General features: G+C 43.7%; 4 protein-coding genes across 4 annotated transcripts; 3 read left to right on the plus strand and 1 right to left on the minus strand.

Moving 5' to 3' along the window:
- Positions 1-1,945: 1,945 nt before the first annotated feature.
- On the plus strand, positions 1,946-2,261 carry Bfra_008441 (uncharacterized protein; the record flags this gene model as incomplete). The annotated part of the gene is made up of 2 exons (XM_037338803.1): positions 1,946-2,185; positions 2,220-2,261. The coding sequence occupies 2 exons, from the start codon at positions 1,946-1,948 to the stop codon at positions 2,259-2,261; spliced, it is 282 nt and encodes a 93-aa protein (XP_037192109.1).
- Positions 2,262-2,281: 20 nt separating this feature from the next.
- On the plus strand, positions 2,282-3,387 carry Bfra_008442 (uncharacterized protein; the record flags this gene model as incomplete). The annotated part of the gene is given in 3 exon segments (XM_037338804.1): positions 2,282-2,432; positions 2,446-3,028; positions 3,063-3,387. The coding sequence occupies 3 exon segments, from the start codon at positions 2,282-2,284 to the stop codon at positions 3,385-3,387; spliced, it is 1,059 nt and encodes a 352-aa protein (XP_037192110.1).
- An 850-nt stretch (positions 3,388-4,237) lies between these two features.
- Bfra_008443 (putative beta-glucosidase 2 protein) lies at positions 4,238-7,112 on the minus strand (the record flags this gene model as incomplete). Its single annotated transcript, XM_037338805.1, has 3 exons — positions 4,238-6,194; positions 6,264-6,606; positions 6,944-7,112. 3 exons carry the CDS (start codon positions 7,110-7,112, stop codon positions 4,238-4,240), a joined length of 2,469 nt encoding a protein of 822 aa, XP_037192111.1.
- A 1,647-nt stretch (positions 7,113-8,759) lies between these two features.
- On the plus strand, positions 8,760-10,493 carry Bfra_008444 (putative tannase subunit protein; the record flags this gene model as incomplete). Its single annotated transcript, XM_037338806.1, has 1 exon — positions 8,760-10,493. The coding sequence occupies one exon, from the start codon at positions 8,760-8,762 to the stop codon at positions 10,491-10,493; it is 1,734 nt and encodes a 577-aa protein (XP_037192112.1).
- Positions 10,494-12,165: the final 1,672 nt, after the last annotated feature.

Genomic DNA, 12,165 nt, shown 5'->3' on the forward strand with positions numbered 1-12,165 from the left:
TACAAACGATGTTGCAGACATGCTAACTCCATAGCTCTCAGTCACTCGGGCCGTGTAAGCTGTGAGATTCCGTGTAGCAAGTCTGATCGCTTTTAAATCCATAAAACGATACAATATAATACAAAGCAATCTTTCCCATACTATACTCTCCTACACGATTTCATCACAAACCCGACCTGAAATACCTCAGTACCTACCTACGCACCTATAGTAACCCTTCCCCAATCCCCCTTTGGAGAGAAAAGTGTGGCTTGATATTTCCTCGCGCCACCCAGCCACAGCCACAACCACAACCACAACCACTTCAGAGATCTGACGTTGGGTTTGTGGCGTGTGTGGGTGAGTCGGAGTGGCATTTGATTCTTCCTCCTGTGCGACATGGGAAAAGAAAAAACGACAGCGATAGGTAGGCATGTAGCACAAGCACAAACGATGCGGCGGCGTCAAACGGGGCATCAACTACGGGGTTCGTTACAGGATTCGACGTTTATTCTTTCTCTTGATCCTCTTCTAGCAAACATCAATCCCAGATCTCAAAAGGAAATTTAGTCTCTCAAAGAGCAGAGACTAATATATTGACACACTAAGGAGAAACGGCTACATTTGACTCCGACACAATTGAGATTCAAGAACACAGGCGAATCTCGATATCTCTCTGTTTCTCTTTTTGTTTGGTTTGGTTGGAGCGGATACTATCAACATCTCTTCATCTCCAGAGAATTCCTAGGGCGATGTAGATTAATTAGCAGTGTTATCACATTACGCCATTGCCTCAGAAGGAAAAAATCGTTGCCTTGGTGCGTTTGAATATCGAGAGTGCTTTTATAGCTCGCATGCGTCATATTTCATCTCGCTAGATCCAATTTCTATTATAAGAGTATCAGTATCCGTTTGTGCAGCAGATTCAAAAAATTTAACGGCAGTCGGAAGTCTATTCTCAGAAGAAAGCCTGGAAAATGGCTTTGCGTACCAAGACACCTCGACGACACGGACGGGGGGGTTTGGGGGGGGGGAAAGTGTGAGTTTTTTTTGAAAGCGTTTGTAATGCGATGATGTGAAAACGACCTGTTATGCTTTTGGAAGCGCTTACCCGTCGATTTCGAAAATGCTGTCGGTCAGTGCCGATCGTTGATATGTTATGATGAGTCTGAGATATGTCAGTTGCCGTCTATTTTGATACCTATGCAAGGCATGTTATGAGAATGATTCCTTCATATATTGAGGGTTGGTTGGTTGATCTATTGAGACTCTCTACAAATACCAATGGGGAAGTATTTTTCATGGAGGCTTGCAAAAATATGAGGTGATAACCTGCAGTATACACCGACGGGAGTCATTGCGCACCGGTAGTCTGGTGAAGCGAATCTTTTATGTTTTTCCCTGGACAGCATGCAGATATCCGAAGCATGTCTCATCACTCAGCCATATTCTCTATCAAATTGTCAGAATTACAAACGGGGAAGTGTGAGAATTTCTACCTAGGACCTATGTTGGCGCTTAGAACGTTATTGTTACTCTGAATTCATTTCACTTTTTGAAATTCACTCTCAAAATTCGCGATTGAGCATTCGAATCTTCGTACTTCATCAACGTACCCACATCGGTGAATTATGTCGTTCATTTTATACTCCATAGAAAGAGAACGAAATACGAGCTCTCGAGATATCACCATCCGAGGACTTCTCCGAGACAATCAACACTACCTGCCGTATTATCTCCCTGGCGTCTGATACCTCTACTGAGGCCTATGTTGCATTGTCCTACACACGGGGAGACCGAATAATATTTCCTACATTTGCGTCAATGGTTACAAACATAAAGTCACTCCCAATCTGGAATCGGCTTTGAGACATCTGAGATGTGACAGAAATAAACTTGTTTTTTGGGTGGATGCTGTTTGTATCAACCAGAACGATATCCCGAGAAAGATGTCCAACTACAAATGATGGCAGATGTCTACAAAGAAGCCAAAATGGGGCTTTCGTGGATGGGGGAGGAGTACGAGGATAGCTCTTTGACGCTCAGAATGATCCGAAAATGGGCCTCACTTTCGGCGGCCATCAAATATAAGCTTTCACAAGGAGAACTATCCGCATTTTTTGAAAACAAATTACAAGATGAGATATTCATGCCAAGATCTGTCACCGCTCTTAAGAACATGCTGCACAGACTATATTGGCAGCGAGTCTGACAACAAGAAGTTGCCCTCCCTTCCATAGTTACGGTGCAATGTGGGCATGAACTTTTACCATTTAATGTAGTGAGTGATTTCGCTTGCACAATGCTAGATATTCGAGATGAACACCAGCCCGATTCTCGGAGCAGCTTTTTTTATGACTTGATACCTACAGCAGCGGATACTGCTCCATTGCTTAATTTGATCATTCGCCGACTACCACAATTGGCTGATTATAAGAAAGACAAAGTCCCAAGTTTAATGGACAGTCTATCTGGAACTTTCTTTCTCAAAAGCACTGATCCGAGGGATTACACACATGCACTTCTTGGACTTCCTCATTTCGAAAAGTCTCGATCGCTTCTTCGCCCAAGCTATAACACGTCAGTTTCACATGTTTTTTTCTGAAGCTGCCCGTATCATAATTGAGGAGGAGAAAAGCCTGGCGTCTATAGCTATCGCTTGCAGCTTATGCTGCTCGAACGTTTCACTGCCATCTTGGGTGCCTGACTGGCCTGCTGGGTGCATTAACTTTACCCCTTTCAATTGTACACAACCTAATATTTACTCTACAGATTTTCTTCCTGGTCTTGAAAATCGCAGGGGGAAGAGTGATCGCCAGGGACTTGATATCTCTAATCTCGTTAGCTTTTCGGCGAATGGCATGGTTTTATCAGTCACTGGCCTTTCACACGATGATTTTAACGATCATTCATTACCAAATGGTCTCACGGGTTTAGAAGCTGCATTCCGCCTTTTCGTAGGATTGCAAGTCAACACCACCCTTGATTCTTATCGGAGAGAAGATATCGCAAAGTTTAGCTTTAAAACGGCAGCCTTTGCGGCGGTCGTGTGTGACGACACAAATTGGTCAAGCACACTCCAGATCCTTCTTTCTCGGTCAATATTCATGGAGACCCCGAAAAATGAACCTGGATCAACTAGCTGCTGGTCATTCTCGTTCAGATGTCCTCGAGAGCATAATGCATCTTTCTGGCCGAATGGCTTGCGAGATACAGAATGGGATCCTAGGATTTGGACCTCCTGGTACGATTTCAGGAGACGAAATGGATTGTTTAGTACAACATCCTGAAGATTTCATATTGAGACCAGTTGGAGATGACTATCGCGTGATTGGGGATGCAAGAATTGCTCGGGCAGAAGGTTCTTCGTTTCCTGATGGTGGTTATGAAATTATCGCAATTCACTGAATTGCATTGCAAATCGGATGATGTCGCTTGGGTAACGAGTGAAATATTTCGTTGTCTATCCTGCAAGATTAGATGAGAGATTTCTGGTATCATCTGGTGCTGTCGAAGACTATCCCGCGGAATCCTCTCGCGTTTCAGTTACACGACGACAGACTTTGGGTTTTGGAGCGGGGGTTTGGTTGGGTTCGGGATGAGAACACGTCATATTTGTTGGTCAAGCTGAGTTGGGTTATTGTCAGGTGGAGGAGATTATTGTGTTATTGACGTTTCTTTTGATACCTACCTGCTATATTGCATGGATTGATGATTCTTCTGTATATTGATGAGTTTACGTTTGCGTTTTTGTGGATCTTTATGTTTTCTTGTTGTTTATGGGCTGGGTGGGGATTTGTAGAGTAAGAGTATCGGTACCGGGCGTTTTGTTTTTGACACCTGCTATATGTATTGATGCGTGTACGTTGGCGTCTCTTGAGATCGTTCCATTTTTATGTATATCTTTATTCTGGGTGGGGGTTTGTAGAATAAGAGTATTGGCATTGGGTGTTTGAGTTTGTGAAGTTTTCTTGGTGGCATGATTAGGGGTGGGTTGTTTGTTGGCGTTGAAATTACGAGGGAAGATGTATGTATGAGATCATTCCGATTCTCAACCCTCGAGGTTTTAGGATATAGTCAGTCTCAGAACAAGTGTCCTATGATTTGTAATCTATACCAGAATCGAATGCTATAATCTACAACCTAGACGAACAAAATCGCACCTCATTACCCATCTATCCCTCCCCATTCATTTCTCTATTTTCTCTATTTTCTCCATGTTCTGCCTCCCCATCCCCCGCATTTCTCCCTCCCCATCCTATCTAACCACAACCCCCACCCTCGCTCTCAAATCCTGCACACTAAATCCGACCGCAACCCCTATCTCCCCCTCGGGCACAACCCAATCCCCCAATTCCGTATCCCAAAAACTCACATCTCTCCTCTGCACCACAAACACCACTTCTTTCTCCTCTCCCCCCTCCATCTCCACCTTTTCAAACCCGCGTAGAACTTTCTTCGGTGTTCCCTCGGGGGTATTTTTTTCCGGGAGAGAAATATACAGTTGGAGAACGGTGGCGCCCGTCCGAGTTCCTGTATTTTTGACGCTGGTGGTGAGGGTGAAGAGGGGGGTATACTGATCTGCGTTTCCGCCTGGGAGGATGGGTGCGAGGGGATCGGGACGCGCGGTTACGGACTGGTTTGTGAGGTTTTGGATGGAGGGAGAGGAAGTGAGATTGAATGTCGTGTAGCTTAATCCGTATCCGAACTCGTAGAGGGGGGTTACATTATTCCTTTCGAAACCTCGGTAATCGATTGCTAGGCCTTCGGTGAAATTGCTTTGCCAGGCATTTGCGCCCTGGGCTTGGACTTCGGAGTTGCTGAGATTCACGATGGGGATGTGCATGTCGGTTTCGTGGAGGGGGATTGTGTAAGCGAGTTTTCCGGAGGGGTTGACGTCGCCGAAGAGGATGTCGGTGATGGAGTTTCCGGATTCTTCGCCGGGGTAATGGGCGAGGAGGATGGCGGAGACATTGGGATTTTGGGCAAAGGGGAGAGTGTTTTTCCCGGAGGAATGAGTGACGACGATGGTGTTGCCGTTGCAGAAAGATGCGACGTTGTTTACGACGAGGATAGAGTTCCAGTCTAGGGGGTAGGACTCACGGTCTACGCCTTCTGAGGAGAAGGTTTTGAGAAATACGAGACAGATTTCTGGGGTGGGGTAGATGCTGGCGAAAGAGGAGGTGGAGATGACAGCGTTGTTGGTGAGATATTGAACGCGTGCGCCGTATGTAGCGACGCGGTTTCGGAGAGCAGTGAGAGGAGATGTGAGGGTGGTGTGACGAGCGGAGCCGGATCCACCGCCGATATCGAGGGTGCCAATGTCGAAGCCGGTGTTGGGGTCTGATTTCGGCCAGGTAAGACCGTCGGTGGGGTCGGGAGCGGAATTACCAAAGACGCCTATGTTTAGGGGTTTGGATAATGGGAGGATGTTGTTTGTATTTTTTAAGAGGACGGTTGCTGCAGAGCCGATTTGTCGGATTAGAGAGGAGTGATTAGCACGGACGTCTCGGGCGGGAATCTGGGCGCCGAAATCATAGCCGAACATATTTGCTTCGACATATGTTTGGCTCGGGTCGGGAGTGGGATAATCGCTGTATTGATTGAGGAGGAAATAAGATGTCATGATTCGGGTAGCCATATCGTCTAATCTATCTTCCGTCATATTGCCCGCTTGGATGGCGGAGATGATATGAGGACCGAAATATGTTTCGCCGGTGGTGATGGCGGCTTGAGAAACGTAGCCAGGCATATCCATATCGAGACCGGCGTTTGCGGCAGGATATCCGGAGTGTGTGGCGAAGAAATCCGAGACGACGTAGCCTTGGAATCCCAATTCGCCTTTCAGGATATCGTTGAGTAGATGCGGGTTTTCGCACGCGTAAGTTCCATTGATGCGGTTGTAGCTACACATTATTGAAGTCGTACCAGCACGTACTGCATCTGCAAAGGGCCAGAGATATAATTCATGAAGGGTTCGATCATCGATATTGGAAGAAATCGCATCGATGTTTGTTCCATCTGGAAGTTGAGAGTTGGTTCGTTGGGTTTCTTGTTCATTGCCGATGAAATGTTTCGAGGAAGTTTGGACCCCAACACTTTGCATACCGGCTATGGAAGCGGTCATTAGATGGCCGGTGAGATAGGGGTCAGGGGAAAATCCTTCCCAATTGCGACCTCCCAAGGGATGACGGCCGAGGGGTCCTGCTACTGGTCTTGGGGTTTTTTAGTTTCGATTTTCTAGACATTAATGTTTTCAGGTTGGATTAGAGAGATGAACATACCCTAAAGCAACATGTGTACCCTTCCCTCTAAATTCCTCCCCCAACGCCTTGTAACTTTGGTAAACCAAATCACGATCCCATGTTGCAGCTAATGTGACACCGGAAGGAAAAACACTGATAAGATCCTGACGTGCAACAGCTGCGGGTCCATCGTTCAAACAAATGCCGGTGAAATTGAGACGCGGGATGGGACTGATGTTGCCGATACAATTCATGAGTTCGCCGTCGAGAGTAGTGGCATGGTAGGTGCCTGTCACTATGTTTGATTTTTCGGTGATATTTAATTGGTTGACGAAGTTGCGAGCGAGTTCGTGGGCGTGGGTCCAGTTTTGGGAGGGGGGTGCTGGGGATATGTTAGAAGTGTGAGGGAAAGAGGGAGAAGGGGGAGCCGAAGCGGAAGCGGAAGTGGAAATTAGAGAGATGGAGGATCGGTAAAGGGCATCTTAAACGTGAGCTCGAGAGGTTCAAGGTTGATATAAAGACATGTTCGTATGAAATTTAACAGTGGGAAGGTTCATTTACATACCAATTACTTGACCTCCATAAGACTTTTTCATATCCGAGTTGAACTAACTGAATAACAATAACGTCTTCAAATCCACAAACCTCGTGGCTTTCAAACCTTATACCACACAACTCCCTTACCATAGGAAACAGAAATATATATATGAAAAACTCACAAGCAAAAGAACTACTTAAAGTAGCCGCAACCTCATTTTTCCCACCCCAAAAATACAAAACTGCACATAAAGAAGGTAAAAGTCTCATCTTGATATATGTCAGAAAATCCCACATGAGATGGATGAAGAACTCTGTCTTTCGCTCTTCATATATCGTATTTATATTCATTATGGGAAATTGCGAGCCAGAGTTTAATTGAGGGTTATGATATGTTGTCATTCTCCTATTCATTTCTGTATCGTAATTTGGATGAAAAGAATGAAAGAATGAGGTCAATAGAACAAGTTACTAACCGTAATCGCATTTCGTGTGGAGGAGCGAACATCTTGGCGCTCGAATACGCGTATAGAAAGAGACTAAACGCGTATAGAAATGGTGAGTGGAAATGTATATGAGCCCAATTATACTTTCAGAATTTAGACATCTCCCACATCTTTGGCTCAAAATGTGGATAAATACTCTAGAGAGTTTCAATGGTATATATAGCCTATGATATAAGAGAAATTGAATCGTAGAAATATATAAACAGATGACCGGTACGAGCAGGAATGACTTTGGCGATGAGAAAGATATATGTACGCCACTCAACTTTAAGTAGATATCAATGAGTTGTATGTAATGCCTACAGCGACTGACTATCATGGGCGATGGTAGTAATGCAGATTCAAGACTGAAGAGAAGGAGCATGACAAAAGTCTGAGGATGTGGTTCAGACCCAAAGAATTTGATTAAACTATAAAGCCAAAGTTATAAACTTCTTTCAAACAAACAAGACATAATTAGGATGACGAGGACAAAATCTTGAAGATTTAGAGCGAAAAAGAAGTTCAGATGTGATGGCAGAATGCGATGGAAATGTCACTTGACATTTAGTCACATGATATCGAGCTTTGCAAGTCTATTCCTACATTAGTCTAGCTTTCTGGAAACCAACGTGATACTCACTGATTCTTCTCCCTTCAACCTACTTCGTACTTCACGTCTCTGTTACTCATGTTCTCTTCCATGTTTTTTTTACAAAGAGCGTAGAATCAATTGTTTCGTTGCTGAACCAATTTTAAAGCCTTGAATAACACTCCGCACCTGCTACTTCCTGTCATAATGTGACGGATGTCTTCACCCTAGATAGAAGGTACATCCCCACCTCATCTCCGCTCCCGGATCGATAACTTTGGCTGTCAAATATAACTGCCGAAAGCACCGATGTTTCTTGTCCCGCTTTAAACCAATCAATAATGCTAAATACATGCAGTCGCCATCAACTCTTTTCATCTCCACCTTGAATCAATTCGCCGATTCTTCCAATCATACACACTGCACAGATTCCCAGCTCTATATCAATCGGGTTCGATTAATCTTCAATACGTACGCGTGGGGATAATTGTGGCGACGATGTTCGGTTGAACTTGGGGAGAATGCGGGGGTTGGTGATTGGTTGTGGGGCTCAAAACAATATAACTCAAGATTTTGGATGGTGTTAGGGTTTCTTGTGGGGATTGAGGTGCCGGAGTTGATAGGAAAAGGGGGCTAAACTCAGTGTCGCAACAACACTCACTCAGAATTTCTTCATCCTCCTTAGTTAGGTATGGAGAGAGAGGAACTAGAACTGAATATGGTTAGACTATAACCAGTTCGCTGAGTTTATACAGTAGCAAAACTTAGACCACATGCGGGTATTCGATTATGTCACGATCTCTCGACCAGGAGAACTCAGGAGTATAAGGACCGAGAATGACTCCAGTGTTTCATCCTCATCTCTTCTTTCTTTTCATCTTATTAGCCACACACGCTTCGAACTACCCGGTGGAGGTCAACATGCGTTCTCTAAATCTTGCTACCGCCATTGCTTCACTTCCGGCTTTGACGCAAGCTCTTACGCTGACCGATATTTGTACGTCAACTTATCTCGCAGCCAACTTTCCAGCTGTCGATTTCTATGATGGGATAACTCTTGATCCAACATCCATCACAGCCAAAACGGTGACCAATGCCACAGCATCGAGTATCTTTTATCCAGATGCTGTGATCGATTACTGTGCTGTTACTTTCAAGTACTCACACAACGGTCTAGATGACAGTGTGCTCTTAACATACTGGGTACCTGCACCAGCAAAATTCCAAAATCGTTACCTTTCTACAGGTGGTGGTGGATATGCCATTAACTCAGGAGCTCAGTCATTACCTGGAGGGGTTGAATATGGCGCAGTTGCCGGCGATACTGATGGTGGTTTTGGAATTTTCCAGGACAATGCCATTTCAGATTTCCTCCTTGCGAATGGGACACTTAATTGGCAAAATGTCTATATGTTTGGATATAATGCTATCCATGAAATGAGTGTCATTGGAAAGGAATTTACTACATCGATTTTTAATATGACAGCTAATAATGCTACGTTATATTCTTACTACCAAGGTTGTTCGGAAGGTGGTAGAGAAGGGTGGAGTCAAGTTCAAAGATTTGCGGATCAATTTGATGGAGCAACAATTGGTGCACCGGCTTTCAGATATGCATTTCAGCAGGTTCAACATCTTTATTCAAATATTGTGGAGAAGACCCTGGACTATTATCCACCACCTTGTGAATTGCAAAAGATTGTGAACGAGACAATCATTGCTTGCGATCCATATGATGGTAAAATAGATGGAGTCGTCTCACGAACAGATCTTTGCACAATGAACTTTAATATTTCAACACTTTTGGGTACCCCATACTCTTGCTCAGCATCGACAGGAAGTCTGTTTTCCTCTCCTACACCCGCCCAAAATGGTTCAATCTCGGCCAAGGGTTTGGCCGTTGCCCAGAAAATTCTCGACGGTCTTCACACCACTGACGGCAAACGTGCTTATTTCTCATACACTCCATCTTCTACATTTACAGACGCAGCTACAGCATATAACGCAACCACGGGTGAATATGGTATGAGTATTACCTCTCTTGGTGGTTCATTCGTTGAAGTCCTTCTGGATCTCAAAAATGGTTCAAACCTGCAATCTCTCGAGGGAGTAACATACGATACTCTCCGCGACTGGATTCAAGATGGTTGGAACCGTTACAATGATGTTCTCATGACAAACTGGCCAGACCTCACACCCTACAAAAATGCTGGTGGAAAAATTATCCATTTCCACGGTGAATCTGATTACAGTATTCCGACCGCTTCATCCGTTCGCTACTTCGAATCCGTGCGAGAAATTATGAACCCAGGTCTTTCTTACAATGATTCCGTCGCTGCAACTAATGAATTCTATCGATTATTCCTTGTACCAGGTGGTTCGCATTGTGCAGTTAATACAGCGGAACCTAATGGACCATGGCCACAAACGAACTTGCAGGTACTCATTGATTGGGTAGAGAATGGAGTGGCACCTGTCACTTTGAATGCGACAGTTTTGCAGGGGGCAAATAAGGGCACGAATCAACAGATTTGTGGATGGCCTCTGAGACCGTTGTGGACGAATAATGGAACGACGATGGAGTGTCAGTATGATCAGGAGAGTATTGATTCATGGATTTATGATTTGGATGCTTTTGACATGCCAGTTTATTAAGATTGGTTGAAATGTTTGGTAGAAAAGTTTGGGGCATTGATTGATTAGTGTTGATGGTTATGATTGAGAAATGAAGAATGGTGAATGGTTTGGAAAGTTGTAATATAACACTGTATTTATTGTATATATCAGATATATCACGAAAAATGATTAATGTACATGCATACCCTTAATACTTTCGTTCCGTGCCAGCTATAATGAAATCTAATTTCTACTCACAGATTATTGCTCTTGATTTGGTTCATTCTTTATATACATCAAATCTCCCATGCCAAAAATGAACCGAGTGAACACGGGATAAGAAATAAATTTAAAAATCCAAATATAAGCTTTCTTGACCCAGAAGCATAAAGATTGATTGCAGCAGTCTGGAAAATACTGACAGGGACCAGAGATGAGGATATTCGTCTCATCGCACTGTATTTTTCAGCTCATGCTTCTTGAAAAATAGTTTGACGAACTTGGCTTCTCCGCTGGTTACTCTGGTTTCTCGCGACGAGTCCATGAGATACATTTACACCATTGTACCGCTTGTGAGGCGCGTTGCTTGTTCGATCAACGCTTTTTGTCAATGCAATGCAATCTATTGACGGCGCACTGAGTGAGACTCTAAGTGGTTATCTACGCTTTTTGATACAATTTCTAAGATGAAACTGATCATTTGGTCAGAACTTCGGACTAATTCTGGATGAATTTAATAATTCCAATTCGTTACAGGCTGGTTTGATCATGTGATTGAGGCAGAGTTCGATGAATGCACAAACAAATTGAATTGTGAATGTTCGAATTCCACAAACCTGAAGATCGGGCGTACGTGTCGTTATTACTTCTCTTATTCGCTTCTCAAGACCTCATTTTTCTCTTATGTCGTATGTTATCTTATAGTGTTCAATGGTAACGTCGCAAGATTTAGCTAATTGTGTCAATCGCATGTATCACAAAATTGCCAAGTCGGATGGTTTTCCGTTTGCTCATGCTTCGATAGTCGTGATGGCATACGCGTTGCATTTTAGTATCACTTGAAAGACGATTTGTTATTGGTCGCGAGCAGACAAACTTCGGATGCAATTATCATCTATCGAACTCAATATCAGTCTTGTGCTTGTGTCTTTTCTAATATATTCCTTTAGGGATTTTCTCCGAATAATATGCGTATCAGGATGTCAAGGCTTTGTTGAAGAGACGCCCACTGCCGATCTGAATTGTTCTCTTGATCGGGCAACTGTGTTCAAGTGCAACTGTGTTCAAGTGAAACCATAGAGTATAAAAATATCCTACCAGGAAGTATACATCCGGTATCTTTTGTAGGGGTTTAGTATACATTTACATGTCAATTAGTTTTACGATATATCAGAGTGCCACATCATTGCAACCGTATGGATCTGCAGTGATCATTTGAGGTATGGAATTTCGTTTCCTCCATACATTTTCTCTGCAAAGCAATGCAGCATTCCGTCGAATTTTTGATTCATATCACAGATGTTAAGTGTTATCACGTTATCACTTCGATGCCTTCCTGCGCTCTTTCCCAATTTCAAAAATGGGGAAATGTTTTGACGTCAAACCTCCAACTTTCCTTTGAAAAAAACTTTCTATCTTGTCTTAATGTTGCAATCTTTATCTTCAAGCATCAAAAATTTCATGAAAATGTGGTTAAAAATTAGCCTGTTAG

The sequence above is a fragment of the Botrytis fragariae genome (assembly GCF_013461495.1).
Source record: "Botrytis fragariae strain BVB16 chromosome Unknown tig00000061, whole genome shotgun sequence".
Classification (NCBI taxonomy): domain Eukaryota; kingdom Fungi; phylum Ascomycota; class Leotiomycetes; order Helotiales; family Sclerotiniaceae; genus Botrytis; species Botrytis fragariae.